At 45.2% G+C, this 19646-nt stretch overlaps 1 protein-coding gene across 1 annotated transcript in view; it reads right to left on the minus strand.

Annotated features, from left to right (window-relative positions):
* The window catches only part of SKAP1 (src kinase associated phosphoprotein 1), a 380005-nt gene that overhangs the window by 283522 nt on the left and 76837 nt on the right, over nucleotides 1-19646 (minus strand). The window contains exon 4 of the mRNA XM_029075297.2: nucleotides 8231-8347. Within this exon, the coding sequence (XP_028931130.1) occupies nucleotides 8231-8347 (117 nt within the window). The remainder of the gene's footprint in view (nucleotides 1-8230; nucleotides 8348-19646) is intronic.

Genomic DNA, 19646 nt, shown 5'->3' on the forward strand with positions numbered 1-19646 from the left:
CTGCCGCCCGCCTGCTGTGTGACCGGGAGCAAGCCGCGTAACTTCTCTGTGCCTCGTTCACCTCATCTGGAAAATGGGGATTCGATACCAGTTCTCTTTTCTACTTAGACTGTGAGCCCAGTGTGAGCCACGGACTGTGTTTTTGATTTTGTTTAGAGAAGCAGCGTGGCTCAGTGGCAAGAGCCAGGTCTTGGGAGTCAGAGGTCATGGGTTCTAATCCCGCCTCCGCCACCTGGCTGCTGTGTGACCTCAGACAAGCCACTTAACTTCTCTGTGCCTCAGTTACCTCATCTGGAAAATGGGGTTTAAGACCGTGAGTCCCACGTGGGACAACCTGATTACCTTGTTATCTTCAAATGCAGCGCTTAGAACAGTGCTTAGCACACAGTAAGCGCTTAACAAATACCATCATTTTTATTATTTAAGTCACTACGTTAAGTCACTTCACTTCTCTGGGCCTCAGTTACCTCATCTGTAAAGTGGGGATAAACTGTGAGCCTCACGTGGGACAACCTGATGACCCTGTATCTCCCCCAGTGCTTAGAACAGTGCTCTGCACATAGTAAGCGTTTAGCGAATACCAACATTGCTATTAAGTCACTACGTTAAGTCACTTCACTGGGTCTCAGTTACCTCATCTGTGAAATGGGGATTAAGAGCGTGAGCCCCATGGGGGCCGGGGACTTTGTCCAACCTGATTTAAACTTGGCTCTTCCCCAGAGCTTAGGACAGTGTTTGACACAAACTAAGCGCTCACCGAATACCACAATCCGTTGTTATTATTATTAGAGTTGGTACAGCTACTTCAATTTACACAAAACAAATACGCGTTGACATTTTCAACAGGCCTTTCATAGTAACAATGGAAACGATACGGGGGTCCGGCAGAATGACCAAGCTACGCTGTCCAATTTTGCACGTTTTGGGAGAACCCGTAAGATTTGATGGCGGCTCCATGTACCATGGCACGGGAGAAAGGATCGTTCCTAAAATAGCCTGGTCCCAAAGGGCTAATCCACTGCCTGGTAGTTAAAGGAGAAAGGTAGTTAGGTTAGCCTGTGCAGTCAGGTGAAGTGCATTTCACAAGACCGTCTTCCACAGGTGGGCTATTACGTTCATGTAGCCACCGAAGCCACTGAGTTGATTTAATGAGCATTAGCAAAATGTTCTTTATGTACATGGAAAGCACCGGAACATCCTTTTGAGCACCAACAGTTCAGGTTCACACGAATTTACATGAATATGCTGAATTCTCAATTAATTACGGGCAAATCCCAGGTTGCGACCGATCTAGACTCGGTAAACACCCCTCCTACAGCGTGCGCTGATTTACCCCGGCGGGAAATCAACTCCAAACTCGATGTTTCATCCAATTGCTGCAGGAAAATCAATTTCCTCCTAGCTCCTTGTTCCTGTCTTCTCCGGCCTTACCCTACCCTATTCTCGGTGACTTTTCTCATTCATTCAGTCGTATCTATTGAGCGCTTACTATGTGCAGAGCACCGTACGAAGCGCTTTGCTCCCCTCCTCTCCACACCCTGCGCTCCCAGTGTAGTAATTCTAATCCCCCGCCACTTCCCTCTCGCTGAGGGAAAATAAGTCCACCTCGCCCAAAGCCACAGAGAACGCACGGAGGGTTCACAGTCTAAGCAGGAGGAAGAACAGTTACTGAATCCCCATTTGGTAGATGAGGGGACTGAGGCCCAGGGAAGTGACTTCCCCAAGGTCACACAGCAGACAAGTGAGGGAGTTGGGATTAGAACTCACGCCCTCTGACTCCCGGGCCCGTGCTCCTTCCAGTGGGCCACACTGCTTCTTTAACGACTTTAACGAAGCTTAAATAATAGGGGAATGATGGTTAACGTTACGAGTACAGAAAACAATTTCATATTTGGATCCTAATTTGCAGCTTGTAAATCTAAGGAAAAACACACTCCACGAGGTACACGCTGTCGAGGAATATAACTTCACTGCACTGTGGGAATGTCTGAGCAAGACTTCCGCAAAAGATGCTAACTTTTAGCCTCACGTGGGACAACCTGATTGCCCTGTATCTACCCCAGCGCTTAGAACAGTGCTTCGCACATTGTAAGCGCTTAACAAATACCAACATCATTATTATTATTAACTTAAATGGAATATATCTGAATTTCCATGAATATGTATTTTGGTTTTCAGATGTGAAGGATTTTTTTTTTCTTCACTCTGAGGAAAAGCTAGCCTCCTTCTGTAACTTCTTAGCTTCTTCCTCTCTGTAAATTACTACCGGGATCATGTCAAATAACTCCACCGTGCTCTTCCCAAGTGCTTAGTATAGAGTTCTGCATAGAGCAGCTACTCAATAAATGCCGATTATTAATAATAATAATAATAGTAATAATGATGATAATAATGGCATGTAAGCACTTACTATGTGCCAAGCACTGTTCTAAGCACTGGCGTAGATACAAAGATATCAGGTCGGGCGCGCTCCCTGTCCCACGTGTGCCTCGACGTCTCAATCCCCATTTTTCAGATGAAGTGACTGAGGCACAGGGAAGTGAAGTGACTTCCCTAATGTCACCCAGCAGACAAGTGCCGGAGCCAGGGTTAGAACCCAGGTCCTTCTGGCTCCCAGGCCCACGCTCTATCCACTCTGCCACGCTGCTTTTCAAGCATCAGATTCGACAACTGAGGGGATGTATCTCTAGCTATTGTCAGCCTTAAGAAAATACATCTCCATCCTCTTATTTAATTTTTTTTGGTTTATTCATCCCACTCCCTCCCGCTTCTTATTCAAGCCCCTCTCATTTAAACTCTGTCACTTCCCTTCCCGACCCAACTCCCACCCACTGTACCAGTCCCCCTAAACCCCAAACCCAAGCCCGCATGCAGTTTACAGGGGTTTTTTCCAGTTTGCCCTTTCTTTCCCATGCCTTTCCCCATCTCTGCCGTTTGTTTCCCTTCCACCTGAGGACACCCATAATCATAAAGGGCAGGGAGGTACCAGAGCAAAGTAAGTGGAATCCTCTCCTGGTCCTCCCCGACAATCCAGACCCCTGCCCCTCGTACCTTCTGGGGAAGGAAACTGCTTGGCAGACAGAGACAAGGACAGCATGGATAGTACAATTTGGTTTTCAAAGCACTTAGGATCTCACGGTACCAGACCACGCATTGCGGGGGGGAAGGGAGGCATGAATGATAATGATAATTAATGATAATAATTATGGCATTTGTTAAGCGCTTACTATGTGCCGAGCTGGAGTAGATTCAGGGTAATCAGGTTGTCCCACGTGAGGCTCATTGTCTTAATCCCCATTTTCCAGATGAGGTCACTGAGGCACCGAGAAGTCAAGTGACTTGCCCAAAGTCACCCAGCTGACAGGTGGCGGAGCCGGGATCAGAACCCACGACTTCTGACTCCCAAGCCCGGGCTCTTTCCACTAAGCCATGCCGCTTCTCACCCCAGCGCTTAGTACAGTGCCTGACACATAGTAAGTGCTTAACAAATACTATTATTATTATTATCAATGATCTCATCTGCTCACACAGCATCCCCAGTGGTAGGACAGATATTACCAATTCCCATTTGACTGATGTAGAAACCGAGGTTTTTCTGAGAAAATTCCACAAGTTCAAAGTAGAGCCAGGTCTAATAATAATGTTAATAATGTTGGTATTTGTTAATCGCTTACCATGTGCAGAGCACTGTTCTAGGCGCTGGGGTAGATAAAGGGTAACCAGGTTGTCCCACATGAGGCTCACAGTCTTCATCCCCATTTTACAGATGAGGTAACTGAGGCACAGAGAAGTGAAGTGACTTGCCCACGGTCACACAGCTGACAAGTGGCGGAGTCGGAATTCGAACCCATGACCTCTGACTCCCAAGCCCTGGCTCTTTCCACTGAGCCGTGCTGCTTCTAGAGACCAGGTTTCCTGACTTCCAGGCCCGGGGCCTTTCCAATAGGCCATAATGCCTCCTTCAGAAGCAGCGCCATAATCATACCCTAAGAGAGGGAAAAGCACGACCAAGGAACTGGCCATTACCTCAATAGAGGTTCCAATTTCCATGAAATCAGCAGGTGGTTCCCGCTCAAATGGGAAGAGAAAAGGAATAAGCAGTTGGTAGAATGTGTAAGACAACTCGACTAAACCCTAAGTGGAAGGTTAATGTTTGAAAACACACAAACTGTCCAACTCCACTAGGCTAAAGAATGAAAAATGGACGATTCAAAGAGAGATCACTGTTGCCGGGTTTTTGTTTTTTTTTTACTCTTCACCAAATGTGTATAATCCTCAGTAATTATTTGTTTAAGTTATATAAATTACCGTCAACTTTGAAATCCAGTCTGTCATCTACATCTGTGATTTACACCAGGCTACATAAAAGACGTGATGGTTTAAATCTAATAAGGCATTTATCTTTATAAAGAGGCCACTGGAATTCTAAGAGACGGTTTGCTTGCCCTCATAACAGTTAATTAAATTCGGGAGTTCTTAATTTCTCCTGGTGAACTGAAACCGGATGGTCTCACTTGGTGCTGATGGCCAAGACTCCTTCGGAAAGCCACCGTACTAATGAAATGATACGTGACTCCAGAACTGATACTCAACTTTCAGTTCCAGAAGACAGAATCAAGCTCACATATTCATGCCACAAACATCTTTAAATGCACACACATAATTTCACAGAGAGGACAAGAATTGCGTGCAATTATTAAAGCAAAGTATACCTACTAACAAGACGAAGACACGATATCTGGCGCTCAAAAGGAGATAAAGCATCTGAAAGTACATAACGCCCTGAATTTTTCAGACTCCCTCTAACGCTGCTGAAGAGAAAAATAAAGCCCGGCTGAAAATGAAATGGAGAATTCCAAATATGATATAGTTCCAGACAAAGAATATTCCCTTACAGTTCATACATTCAAAGTGCACAAGAAGAAAACTCGCACCGCTCATAGCTGCCTTAACTATTTTAAGCCGTAAGAATGCTGCCGTCAAGTACCGCTCTTGTCATCCTCATAAGCATTCCAGCGCACTGAAATGATGAATGCATCCTCAAAAGTTAAAGAATTTACTTCTTTTTCCAGTAGGATCATGGCCAAATTGTAAATGATCAAAGAATCACGTCTCAAATCCATGAAGTTCTTATTTACACTGAGCCTCGAATAAGCATTTCGGGAAGGAATCGGAGTCCTTTAAAAATGAAAAAGTAATGAAATATTCCACGTCTTTTGGAAATAAGTAATGCAGAGAAGGAGAGAAATTTCCTCAAGTGATTTAGAAGCAGCCTCAATCCATCAATCAATTAATAGTATATAGAGAGTTTCTACCCTTGGAAACTTTTGCGAAAGTGTTCAATGGAGCTCAAATTTCCGATCCCCTACCCACATGGAGTTTACAATTTTACATCTCCCATACCCCGACGACCGGTCCCCAAATCTAATCGGGATTTGGCTTGGTTTCATTTATCCGGTTCACAGGTTTGGTGAAATATTCCAACTTCGATAAAACTTCACGAGAGCCACTTCCAGCCTCTTGCACTCTCAGTAATAATAATTCTGGTATTTGTTAAGCGCTCACTGTGTGCCAGGCATTGTACTAAGCGCTGAGGTGAATACGAACAAATCGGGTTGGACAGAGTCCGTGTCCCACGGGGGGCTCACAGTCTCAATCCCCATTTCACAGAGGAGGAAACTGAGGCCCAGAGAAGCGACGTGACTTGCCCAAGGTCAAACGGCAGATCAATGGCGGAGCCGGGATTAGAACCCATGACCTTCTGACTCCCAGGCTCGTGCTCTATCCACTACTCCATGCCGCTTCTTTTAACATGGTACGCTATTTGTGCATTGAGTGCTGCGTTTTCTGATTTCTTCTCCATTTTTAGTACGGCCTCCGCTCAGGTCTGGAAACCTCAATTTGCCGTTTTGCCACCGAGAAGTTTTCTTTCCTGATGGTCTTGAGGGCGTCTCAGCCGGGCCCAAAATGCAGTTCTCTGGTCGTTGGCTGCACTTACAGAGTTGGGGAGGAGCTATGGTTAGGAGGTAATGTGCTCTCCTTTTTATGCATAGTTTGGTCTGTACCCAAGTTTTACTCTTCCTAGCACGCAACTGGATGGGTTTTTACATTCTTCTAAATCATTCTGTCTTTTTCACGAATGCCTGACCTAAACAGACTAGGGAACATGGTTATTGTTTCTCTGTTCTTAGGTGAATGGGGATGGTTGTGTTGCCGTTTTGGGTTTTTTTGGTTGGTACTTTTTTTTTTCATTTGTTTACTTCCTCACCCATCTACCATGGCCTACCCTTCACTCGTTCATTCAATCGCATTTATGGAGCACTTACTGTGTGCAAAGCACCCTACTAAGCCCTTGAGAGAGAGTTGGGAAAAGGCAGCAGTGGAGAAACAGGTTTTTAAAAAGCATTTGGGGCTGTTTCAGGGTTTCAGAGAAACACTATATGGGGGGTGGTGGTGAGATAAATGAGCCATGATAGGGACAGAAGTTTCAAGGAGGGCAGAGAGAGTGGGGCAGGTGGAAGAGGGAGAAGAAAAGAATTGGGTGTTAAAAAAAAAAAAAAGAAGAAGAAGAAATTAACAATTTCCTTGGGTTCCAGAAGACAGAGACAAGGTCTTCCTTATGCTACCCAGTAATAGGAAATGAATGCCCCCATTTCTGTTGTGAAAGCATCCGGTTTACGTTCTATGTTTAGACTTTTGAACTATGCATTGCTTCTAAACACACGATCTAAATCTAAGCCCGCTGCTAATTGCCCCATCTTGAGCAATCTGAACTTTTAAATACCTCAATTTCCCTAACTGAGAAACATATTAAGAATCTGGGTCAAAGACGAAATGGAACACGAGACGCCACCAAACACGTGAGCAGAACTATATGAAACAAGCGATCAACGGTAACTAGACTCGGTCATATTTTACATTAGTAATTTAATACCATTATTCCCCAAAGATCAATCGAGGTTGTTCTCCAAACCATACAGTACAGCTGCTTAGTGTATTACGTAAATCAATACATAGGTTCATACCCTATACTTCAATATACAAAGTGTAACCTACAATTCCAAACGTTTCAAAGGTCGTTCACCATTTCCTAGAAAACAGATTAGCTTCTTAATTCTTAAGATTACCATTCATTATATGCAAACAAGCATCCGAGCAACCGAGACATTGATATGAAAAACTGAAAAGGAAGATGGAGAGAAGAAAGGATGACTAAGGAAGGTGAATCAGAAGGATTAGGTGATTAAAAAATAGGTATCCAAGTATGATTTTTAAAGACAATGAAATCCCGGGTACAATGGGAAAGAAAAGAAACGTACGGAATAAATATTAGTAATAGCAAACTGAAGAACTGTGAATTCAGGGGAAAATAAGAACTCAGTGGGAACATGTTGCTCTCAGTTTCTTTCCCTGCAAAGCCTCACCTACCCTGTGAGGAATTTCCCTACAGGTAATGACTTGGGAAAGATGCTTACTGAGCTCTGAAATTCCAGATCATCACTTTTTGGGGCTCCCAGTTCCTCAGCTATCCTCTCAGAGTCGCGCCTGGAGTGTTTCCAGTACTCTACCAGTCTCAACTCCGGGAGGGAGAGTCAAGTAGAGGCCCACCCATTCCATTCCTAGCTTGGGCCGTGGCTAGCGAGCGGAAGGCCATCTGCTAAAAGTCAAAACTCCCCTGTGCTGGGCAGTAGCGGCGTGGCAGAGAGTCAAGGGCGGAGACTCAACTTTACGGCGCGGAAGGAGGCGATGGTAAACCGCTTCCGGATTTTTACCGAGAAAACTCTGCGGATACACTGCCAGAACGATTGCGGACAGAGGTGGGGCGTTCTGGGGGAGGTGTGTCTACGGTGTCACTACGGGTCGGAGACGACTCGACGGCGTAAGATAAGAAAAGGTCTTAAGCAGCTCAGTGGCTGCTGGGAGCCCCAGAAGAGTAGAGGCTCCGGGCCCTGCGTCCTAGAAAACTCTCCTAGCTTTTTGAGCCACCGCTCATATGCAGAAAGATCAGTATGCTGCTTTCCTGCTCCCACGTGGGGATTAGACTTTCCAGGAGACATTAGCTCCAGGGGCACTGAGACACCCAGGGCGACCAGGCCCAGAATGAAACGAATTCTGGTCGCTCTTAGAACGATTACCCGGAGAAAGATATAATGTCCACTCTGTGCAAAAGAGATTAAAGGCAAAAAGACCCAAATTTGGGTGGCACGGAAGCCACGGAGATGACACTCACCCTCATCCTGAGAATCTGAAATAAATGATGTATCTGACATTAACGAATGGCCATGGGTCCCACTTTGGTTATCATCAGAGCTGTCTGGTCCTTGGTAATTTTCAGCTTGGTCACCTCCTATAAGGGGAACAGGAGGAAAAAAAATTGGAAGAGATGAATTCATACTCTAAACGTTGTCTAGAAAAATTTCTATGAATTTCTTCTGGACAAAAGAAGGGTATGCTTTACTTGATACGTACATAACCTAGGAACACAGGAACTCAGGAAAGAGTTATTCAGGAAACCATTTCCTAGGGCTTGATTCCAGAAACCAGTCAGAGATTTCATTCACTAGTATTTATTGAGTGCTTACTACGTGCAGAGCACTGAACTAAGCGCTTGGAATGTACAAGTCGGTAACAGGTAGAGACGGTCCCTGCCCTTTGACGGGCTTGCGGTCTAAAGAGGAGCAGCGTGGCGCAGTGGAAAGAGCACGGGCTTTGGAGTCAGGGCTCATGAGTTCAAATCCCAGCTCTGCCACTTGTCAGCTGTGTGACTGTGGGCAAGTCACTTAACTTCTCTGTGCCTCAGTTCCCTCATCTGTAAAATGGGGATGAAGACTGTGAGCCCCACGTGGGACAACCTGATTCCCCTGTGTTTACCCCAGCGCTTAGAACAGTGCTCTGCACATAGTAAGCGCTTAACAAATACCAACATTATTATTATTATTATTAAAGAGATTAGACACGATAGGAGGTAACTAGATTGCAAGTTCGTTGAGGGCAGGGAATGTGTCTGTTTATTGTTGTACTCTTCCAAGCTATTAGTATAATAATAATAATAATGTTGGCATTTATTAAGCACTTACTATGTGCCAAGCACTGTTCTAAGCACTGGGGTAGATACAGGGTAATCAGGTTGTCCCACATGAGGCTCACAGTCTTAATCTCCATTTTACAGATGAGGTAACTGAGGCACTGAGAAGTGAAGTGACTTGCCCAAAGTCACCCAGCTGACAGGTGGCGGAGCCGGGATTAGAACCCACGACCTCTGACTCCTAAGCCCGCGCTCTTTCCAATGAGCCACGCTGCTTCTCTACAGTGCTCTGCACACAGTAAGCAATCAATAAATACGACTGAATGAATGAATGAGGTTCCTGGCGAGGCCCGTGAAACAGATTTTCTGGGTTTCAGTCCCATTCCAAGCTTTAACTCTGGTCTGTGATTTTGAACAAGCAGCCTGGAGCTGCAAGGCCTACTGGATAGAGCATAGGACTGGGAGTCAGAAGGACCTGGGTTCTAAGCCCAACTCTGCCACTTGTCTGCTGTGTGACCTTGAGCAAGTCACTTAATTTCTCTGTGCTTCCGCTACTTCGTCTGTAAAATGGAGATTAAGACTGTAAGCTCCATGTGGGACGTGGACCGCATTCAAACCGATTAGCTCGTATCTATCCCAGAGCTCAGAACAGTACCTGCCACATAGTAGATGCTTAACCAATACCATAAAAATATATGTCAATAATAATGATAATAATTACAACGATAGCTGTGGGATTTGCCAAGCACCTTACCAAGCACTGGGGTAGATACAATACATGCAGATTAAACACGGTCCCTGTCTCACATGGGGCTCCCAGGCTAAGCAGGAGGGGAACAGCTATTTACTCTCCATTCTACAGATGAGCAAACTGAGGCACAGAGACGTTAGGAGACTTGCCCAAGGTCACACAGCAAGGAAGGGGTAGATCTGAGATTAGACGTGATCCGGGATCTGACATGTAGTGTTAAGATTGGCAACGTAATCAGGTTCGGGGTGTTTCTGAGTTCAATTAACACCTATGATTATGCCCTGCCAAAGTGGCTAGAGCCGAAACAGCGTCTCCAGAGGTGCAGAAGGAAGATTTTTTTGGCACGTTCTGACACAGGACGAGGGGGTTCGATATTTCAAATTCTCTCAAAAGTTCTAGACGTATATAGAGGCTGCTGCTAACAGGAAGGAGGCAGGTGTTCAACTGATTTACTCTCCAGCAAACATAGAAACCGGATTTTTTCAAGAAATTCAGTATGATCTGAAATACAAACCAGAGCGTGGACAAGATGCGGGCCTGGGAGTCAGAAGGACCTGGGTTCTAATCCCGGTTCTACCGTTCGTCTGCTGCGTGACCTTGGGCAAGTCACTTCATTTCTCTGTGCCTCGGTTCCTTCCGCTGGAAAATGGGGATTTAGACCGTGAGCCCCGTGTGGGACGTGGACTGTGTCCAACCTGATCTACTCCAGCGCTTTGTGGAGTGTCTGGCACATAGTAAGGGCTTCACAAACACCATAAAAAACAGATTCCGAACTCCAATGCTCATCAGCGAACAATGTCTGGGTGGGGGAAGTTAGGCTTCATTTTTAAGCGTTATTCCCTGTCAAAGTGGTGCGAGGAGGAGGGTGGGAAGTTAGATACCCCTTTTTTGGCCTTTGGAAAGATAAACCCTGAATTGTGCTCTGTGGTAAAAAGCAGGCCAAAGTTGAACAGAACTGAAATCTGGAAAGCTATAGAATCCTAGGAATGACAGTGTTTACTTCTGAGGCCAAAGGTCAAAAATAAAGTTCTCCTAGACGAAGCCGTTTCTGGGCCTAACCCGCAGAAAAGCTCTCCTCGTTCATCCGATAGCGTTTACTGAGCACTGACTATGTGCGAAACACCGCACTAAGCGCTTGGTCACCGGTCTACTCAGTAATACTAATTAGGAATCAAAAAGCAGGAGCTGAAATTACAAGAGCGTAAACAGCCCATAGCTAAAGTTGAAACACCACTGTGCAGTCTTCATTCTGACTGAAAATGTTCCTAAACACTGGCCAGAGATGGAATGTGCTTGAAACGACATGACCAACACAATCCAGAGTCGGCACGCGGGCCTACTCGGCTGTAAAAAAACAACTGCTGTGAACCAAATAGAGACCCATTTTTCATCACCGAAATTACGGAGGTAAAATAACGTACTGCCAACGCTTGGTATCTCTTCCATTAGCGGGTGAGAGACAGAGCCCGCAAAAAAGATCGGGAATTAGCGGCTACGACTTCTCTGGGCCTCAGTTACCTCGTCGTGTAAAATGGGGATTGAGACTGCGAGCCCCTGGTGCTCTGCACACAGTAAGCGCGCAATAAATACGATTGAATGAATGAATGAATGAATGAGAGGGACTGTGTCAACACGATTTCTCTGTATCCATCCCAGAGCTCAGTACAGTGACTGGCACATAGTAAGCGCCAAACAAATACCACAATTATTATTACATAGGAGGAGTCAGTGAAGCCAAGTTTAGATAAGCAGATAAATTAGTGAAGCCAAGTTTAGGGAAGCAGCGTAGCTTAGTGGAAAGAGCCTGGGCTTGGGAGTTAGAGGACACGGGTTCTAGTCCCGGCTCTGCCACTTGTCAGCTGTGGGACCTTGGCAAGTCGCTTAACTTCTCTGTGCTTCAGTTACCTCATCTGTAAAATGGGGATTAAAACTGTGAGCCCCACGTGGGACAACCTGATTACCTTGTATCTACCCTAGTGCTTAGAACAGTGCTCGGCACATAGTAAGCACTTAATAAATAGCATAATTATTATTATAAGTGCTTAGTACAGTGCTCTGCACACAGTAAGCGCTCGATAAATATGACTGAATGAATAAAGTTTGGCGGAGAAGGGGATAGTCCACGGTGTCCAAAGCAGCTGAGAGGGTGAAGGAGGATTGGGATGGAGCAGAGGCCGTTGGGAGTTAGCAAGAAAGAGATCACTCGTGATCTTGGAGTGGACGGTTTCTGTGGAGAGAAAGGGGCGGAAGCCAAACTGAAGGGGGGTCAAGGAGACAATTGGAGGAGAGGAAAGGGGAGGCAGCGGGTGTAATAATAATAATGATAATGGTATTTGTTAAGCGCTTACTATGTGCCAAGCGCCGTTCTGAATGCAGGAGTAGACACCACATAATCAGGTTGTCCCACCCGGGGCTCACACTCTTAATCCTCATTTTACAGATGAGGCACAGAGAAGTGAAATGGTTTGCCCAAGGTCACACAGCAGATGAGTGGCGGAGACGGGATTAGAACCCATAACCTCTGACTCCCAAGCCCGGGCTCTTTCCACTTAGCCTCGCTATAGACAACTCACCCAGGGAGTTTGCAGATGAATGGTAGAAGGGAAAAAATATCCGACTGGTTCTGCCCTGCATTCCATTCACCTCCAGAAAAATTAACTAATTCCACTGGGATGCTTGGGGTTTCAGAAGGTAGGTATCCCAAAGTGGGTAGTTACACCACCAACCCCAAATTGGGCCCCATATTTTGGAGGAGAGCAGTAACCCAACTGTAGATGGGACGCAGTCTGAATGAATGCTCCACCTGGCTGAAGGAATATTTTAAAAGTAAATTAGTACCGTGCTCTGCACACAGTAAGCGCTCAATAAACACGGCTGAATGAATGAAATAACATTGGTCTGGAAATCAGAACAGAGTTCTAATCCACATTCTGTCCCTTTTACCTGCTGCATGACCTTGAGCAAGTCATGGAAATCACAGTTTCTTCAGCGGTAAAAAGGGGTTAGACGCCAGTTCTCTTTACCTCCAGAACTGTCAGGTCTGAGACCCGGGACCGTGACTGATTTATTTACCTTAAACCTACCCCAATAAACTGCAGAAATAACAGCAGAAGCCTTAGGCACAAACGCAAACCTCCTCTTATGTCATTCAATCTCAAGAGGAGTAGTTAATAAATAATAATAATGATGACGGCATTTAAGTACTTACTATGTGTCAAGCACAGTTCTAAGCACTGGGGTAATAATGACAATTACTATTATGGTATTTGTTAAGTGCTTACTATGTGCCAAGCACTGTTCATTCAATAGTATTTATTGAGCGCTTACTATGTGCAGAGCACTGTACTAAGCCCTTGGGCGTGGCTCAGTGGAAAGAGCATGGGCTTTGGAGTCAGGGCTCCTGAGTTCGAATCCCAGCTCTGCCACTTGTCAGCTGTGTGACTGTGGGCAAGTCACTTCACTTCTCTGGGCCTCAGTTCCCTCATCTGTAAAATGGGGATTAAGACTGTGAGCCCCACATGGGACAACCTGATTCCCCTGTGTCTACCCCAGCGCTTAGAACAGTGCTCGGCACATAGTAAGCGCTTAACAAATACCAACATTATTATTAACATTATTATTACAATTTGGCAACAGATAGAGACAATCCCTGCTCATCGATGGGCTTACAGTCTACTGTTCTAAGCGCTGAGGTTGATACAGGGTAATCAGGTCGTCCCACGTGGAGCTCACACCCCCTTCTAGACTGTGAACCCATTGTTGGGCAGGGATTGTCTCTAATTGTTACCGAATTGTACTTTCCAAGTGCTTAGTACAGTGCTCTGCACACAGTAAGCGCTCAATAAATATGAATGAATCCCCATTTTCCAGGTGAGGTAACTGAGGTCCAGAGAAGTTAAGTGACTTGCCCAAGGTCACCCAGCAGACAAGTGGCGGGGCCGGGATTAGAACCCATGTCCTCTGACTCCCAAGCCTGGGCTCTTTCCTCTAAGCCACGCTCAGGTTGGACGCATGGGCCTCACAGTCTTAATCCCCATTTTACAGATGAGGTACCTGAGGCCCAGAGGAGTGAATTGATTTGCCAAGGTCACGCAGCAGACAAGTGGAGAAGCCGGGATTAGAAACCTCCGCCCTTCTGGCTCCCAGGTTGTGCCTTTCTTCTGTGGGTTCCACAAAGGACTGGCATATTTTGCATTACACCACATTAATCAGACAAAATCCTTCAAGGGGATCCAATGAATCAGCAGTTGAGTGGGGTTCCTGATCGACTGTGAGGCAAAGCAGCATAGTGCAGTGGGTAGAGCCCGGGCCTGGGAGTCAGAAGGTCATGGGTACTAATCCCGGCCCCGTCACTTGTCTGCTGTGTGACTTGGGCGAGTCACTTCAGTTCTCTGGGCCTCAGTGACCTCATTTGGAAAACAGGGATTTGAGACTGTAAGCCCCACGTGGGCCGGGGACTGCGTCTGGCCCGATTTCCTTGGATGATGATGACGATGGTATTTGTTAAGCGCTATGTGCCAAGCACTGTCTTAAACACTGGGGTAGATACAAGGTAATCAGGTTGCCCCACTTGGGGCTCATAGTCTTAATCCCCATTTTACAGATGAGGCAACTGAGGCACAGAGAAGTGAAGTGACCTGCCCAGGATGACACAGCCGGCAGAGCCGGAATTAGAACCGATGACCTTCAGTCTCCCAGGCTCGTGATCTGCCCGTTACGCCATGTTACTCCCCCACATCCGACCCCAGTCACCTCCTCCTCTCTGCCCCTTCCGCCAATCTGGGCCCTGGAGAGCCGGTGTGACTGTGGGCTCGAAGGGGCAGGGAAGGAACTTATCGGAGGAAGCAGCTCACGTCGGCAGGAACCGTCATTCATTCGATCGCATTTATTGAGCGCTTACTGTGTGCAGAGCACTGTACTAAGCGCATGGAAAGTAAAATTCAGCAACAGAGACAATCCCTGCCCAACAACCGGCTCACAGTCTAGAAAGGGAGGCGCTAGACATTAAAGCAAGTCAAACGGGCATCAAAATCATCAATATGAAGAGAATTATAGCTATATACACATCATTAATAAAATAAATAGAATAATATGTACATATATACACAAATGCTGTGAGGGGGGGAAGGGTTAGAGCAGAGGAAAAGGGGGGTTTCTCCCTCTCTGTAGAAAACCCAGCTCGTAAATGGGCCGTAAATTTACCCCTTCAACTGGATGATCAGATGGGGAGCCCAGGGACGGCCGCCATCTGATCGGATGTAGTTTAGACAGTTCGCGCCTGCACTGCGTACCCGTTCTCTGCATGCAAATGTCAGAACATTACTTTTATATTGTACACAAATTAACGTTCCGCTAAAAATTCTTGTTTAGCATCACTCCTTGGGCCAAAACATTCCTAAATATTATGTAACACTAATTCTCGTATACTACTGGAATCGTGGTCAAAAATACACACGGGACACGGTACTATAAAGGAACAAACTACTCTCGTCAAGTTTTTGGGGGTAAGGCTGGGTTTTTGTTGGGGTTTGTATTTTTTGGAATCCCACTCTTCCAATTTAGTCTTTGCTCTGAATTTATGTGAATGTCTCTGACAGGAACAGGCCAGGTGATAACCAACGGAGTCCAGTGGGAACCTGCATAAGTGACTACAAACTATAGTGACAGATACTTTCACTCAATATCTTCACAATTAAAGCTTGGGATCTCTGTCTACTTAGAGAAGCTCTCCCAAAGGAAGGTTTTTTGCCACCCACTATCGCACTGTAACTCACTTACAATCAATCTCTCAATCTCTCTCTCCTCCATCTACATATACACTGGGTGTGTATATACGTACACATATATACATACCATATCACAAATCCATTAATCACATTTCACACCTTTAGACCCTTCTTCTCTTTCTACTTTCACGGGAGACCCGAGAACTGAACCAAGGACTCACCTGCTATTAGCTGGTAATTTGCTCCCCTATTCTTGTGTCATAAGAATTGGACACTAAATACAGTTCTTACTATATTCAATGGCAGGTTCTCCGCTGAGTACTGTACCATGGGGCCTCTAAGGGGGATGGCTTCTCTATTTTTCTTTCCTGAGAGTCAAACTCAATTTCATTCATGCTTCATAGAGTGATAAGTTGGGAATTTCTGAGGGTTTGAGTAGAAAGATAGAGCAGCTTTGTGTCAGGTGCAAGGTAATTATTTGCTGGGGTTTCTGTGCTATTTGCTTTTATTTCCTGTGATTTCATTACCAGCTAATGAGTTTTTCCCTTAATTCAGAAACAATAGCCAGGCCACTGGAAGTTAGATTTTTCTACCATGGACTCAACCAGCTGTTGCTGCTCCATAAACTTTATGGAGAAGTGAATTAAACTGCTAAAAACTTTCTCTTCCTAATTCAATTCCAAATGAAACCACGGGGAAAAAAAAATCCAAACCACGATGATGTTTCCCTTGTAGCTATTTTGACTCACAACAAAGCTCCCAGGGTCCGATCTGCAGGTGCTAACTAAAACCCTGGAAGGGAATTTGATTCGGAGCTGCTTTGCCATAAGGAGAGCTTGAGTTTTCCCTAAGAAAGAAGAGTTTTTTGAGTCAATAACCCACCAGAAATATTCACACCCGTTTATTCCTCAGGGAAAGGACCTATCTTCTCCTGGTGTAGGTTAATAGGATTGTTGTACATTGTTTCACTCCTAAACAAGTATTAAGTTTGGCAACGAAGAGTTTATTCACATCCGTAGCCAACGGTTTGTTTACGAGACCGTCGGTCAAAACTGTCCTATATTTTCCTTTCTATAGGATTTTACCTAGATCTGCGGAGATCCGGTTTGCTATTACTTCACAGGTGACCGGTACCGGGGAGACGTAAGGAAACGAATAAGAAATTAATTCTGTTTGCTGAATTTCTGATCAAAGGGGTAGGCAGAAGGGCAAACTCTCGGATGCAGTTAATATGTGACAACCCCCTCTTCAAACTAATGAGCCCGCAGTAAAATGTTGCAAATAAAGGCCTCTGTTCCAAACGCTGATACCTTTCAGGCTTGATGGCGTTGATACTGCCAAATTTTCATGAATTCATTTAATAGTAATGGACCTCCTAAAGCCAAACTGCAGTTTGGTTTAACAATACTGTAGCTGATTATGCCTTATCACAATCATTCAGCTACATTATAACTCACACCTACAGGAATCCATCGGTACACACTCATCCACACATGCATGTGCCTTTTAATTAAGAACACACTGCAGCACCACGCTTGAAATACTATAGTTATAGGCAGGGAACGTGTGTGCTAATTCTGTTATATTGTACTCTCCCAAGTGCTTAGTACAGTGCTCTGCGCGTAGCAGGGGCTCAATAAGTACAACCGACTGCCTGATGGTCAACATTTCCACTGCACATATATACTTTTTTGTACACATTCAGGCATTTCAAAATGCAAGGTGCTGCTTACAGAATATCTTAGAGGCTTCACTGGTTTCTACATATCTATTTAGTTTTGCGTGGATACTTTCTGTGATTAATCTGGGTTGCTGAAGGATTCAGATTCTTTTTTGTGATATACGGCACGGCTTCCTGTCCGTCTTTTTTTCCCTCCCCTCACGTATTCTGAATACATACATATTCATAATTCACGGTACAAATATTCCCGCTTGCCACGGCCTTGACAACGGGCAGAACGGTAACGGTTGCGATTCAGACTCATATCTCAGACAACTACGACCGAGCAACCTTAACAAGAAAATGATTTGTCAGTTCTCTCGCCGGCGAGCCCACAGAATTTGGCTTCACGTGTGAATTCGGCCAAAGGCTAATTTTCTTCCCTAGGGAATCCGGTTAACCAAACCAAAAAAATTCCCCGTACACTAACGGGCTATTCGAAAACAACCTGTGCCGGTCAAGAAGGAGGCGGAATGGGATCCCAGTTAAAAATAAGCCAGAAAGGGAACCCGATCCTCTCTGACAGATCGGACTTCTGCTTTCCAGAACACTCACAGGCTCGAGGGGTTATGAATCCTCTAACTAAAAGAATGGCAGGGTTTGATATTCATGATTTACAGCTTTCTCACAGTTGGGCGGGAGGGGTGTCGACCCCGAACCAACAGAAAAGTTGGCTTTTTTGGAATCGCGTCTTTGCTGTAGAGGGTGTTCGCTTCGACCAGTAGGGAGAGCTGCAGTGTGCGGCTTTTACCAAGCTAAAGAGAGAAAATTCCTCCCACCCCCCGTTTCTTTTCCCCTTCTTCCTCTGAAAACTGCTCTGAGAGTTTAACTCTTTTGGAGTCACTTGTTAGAGGGGGAGGTTCGGCATTATTAAGCTGGACAGCTGGTAGCGACAAATATAAACCAGACAATAGAGCAAAATGGGCACACTTCATAAAGCAAATCACTATCTGTCAGCAGGACATTCCAGCCCGGCTCTGAATCGCACAGATCCCATAGCTGCTGTTGGCCAACTTCAGCCCCGACAAAATCAGAACCCGTCAAGGATCAGAATATTATACCAGACCTCTACAGAGTTCAAATATATGGCCGACCGATGCGATTTGGGTGCGGAAATCTGACGGGTAAGCGTGGAGACGATGACAGCGTGTTGACAAACACTGTTAATCGACATCTATTTCATGTTACCTATGGGTGGGAAAGAGTTGCACGTGACAACTGGGCAAAAACAGCAAGCTCTACCTGGAACTGTTTCATAGGTTGGATTCTTTCTGGTTTCTCATCTCCCTTTCCACCTCTCCTCAATTCACAGTCATCAAGAAGCCATTTCTTGCTGGGAAGATGATCAAACTATTCTTTCGGAATAGTTCGTGATTCCTGGGAAAAATTCAGCTTAAGATACAGCACCTCGTAAATTATCATCCCTGTTGAAAACCTAAAAGACTGGGATACAATCCTGCAAATAGGCTGCTCGTATTTCAGTCAGGGGACCTAAATCTAGTTACAAATTCACTTAAAATTAGTACTGCAACAGACAGATAGCCCGAAACTTCTCATGATTGATCTGAGGCTGTATTTTACTTTTTCAAAAAAGTTTCTCACAGTTCTTAGAATACAAATTCGCTCATCAAATAACATCAAACCACAGTTATCTGAAATTTGATTTCTGCAGGTCCACTTGTCCCCGCAAACTCATTTATTCTGTAATATGGCTTCCTGGGAGATCCAGAATCTTGAAATGCTTTTCTGGGAATTCAGGCGATTAAGACTCGGCTATTCAAACTATACACAACAAAAACTCTTCTCCATATCGCAGCGTGGCTCAGTGGAAAGAGCCCGGGCTTGGGAGTCAGAGGTCAAGGGTTCGAATCCCGGCTCGGTCACTTGTCAGCTGTGTGACTTTGGGCAAGTCACTTAACTTCTCTGTGCCTCAGTTACCTCATCTGTAAAATGAGGATTAAGACTATAAGCCCCACATGGGACAACCTGATCACCTTGTATCCCCCTAGCGCTTAGAACAGTGCTTGGCACATAGTAAGCGTTTAACACATACTATCATTATTATTATTATATGAAAACATCAAGTCTTTCTTCCCACATAAATATTACGTTCACAAAAGAGAACATCTCTGGACTGTGAGCTCGTCGAGGGCAGGAATGTGTCTGTTCTTATATTGCACTCCCCCAAGTGCTTTGTACAGTTCTTTGCACACAGTAAGCCCTCAATAAATACGGTTGAATGAATGAATGATTTTGCAACTTTCCCAGAAAAATCTCTATTCTATCTGTTTCATCCCTTTTATGACTTCCTAAGACCAAACCAATTTCTTTCACTAACAATGAAACCTGACTCCCTCAAGAGTTTCAATCTATCTTAGCTGCATAATTCCTTCTCTTCTCTTCACCTTTCCGAGTCTGGGCTCA

This window comes from Ornithorhynchus anatinus, chromosome 11 (genome assembly GCF_004115215.2).
Source record: "Ornithorhynchus anatinus isolate Pmale09 chromosome 11, mOrnAna1.pri.v4, whole genome shotgun sequence".
Taxonomy (NCBI): domain Eukaryota; kingdom Metazoa; phylum Chordata; class Mammalia; order Monotremata; family Ornithorhynchidae; genus Ornithorhynchus; species Ornithorhynchus anatinus.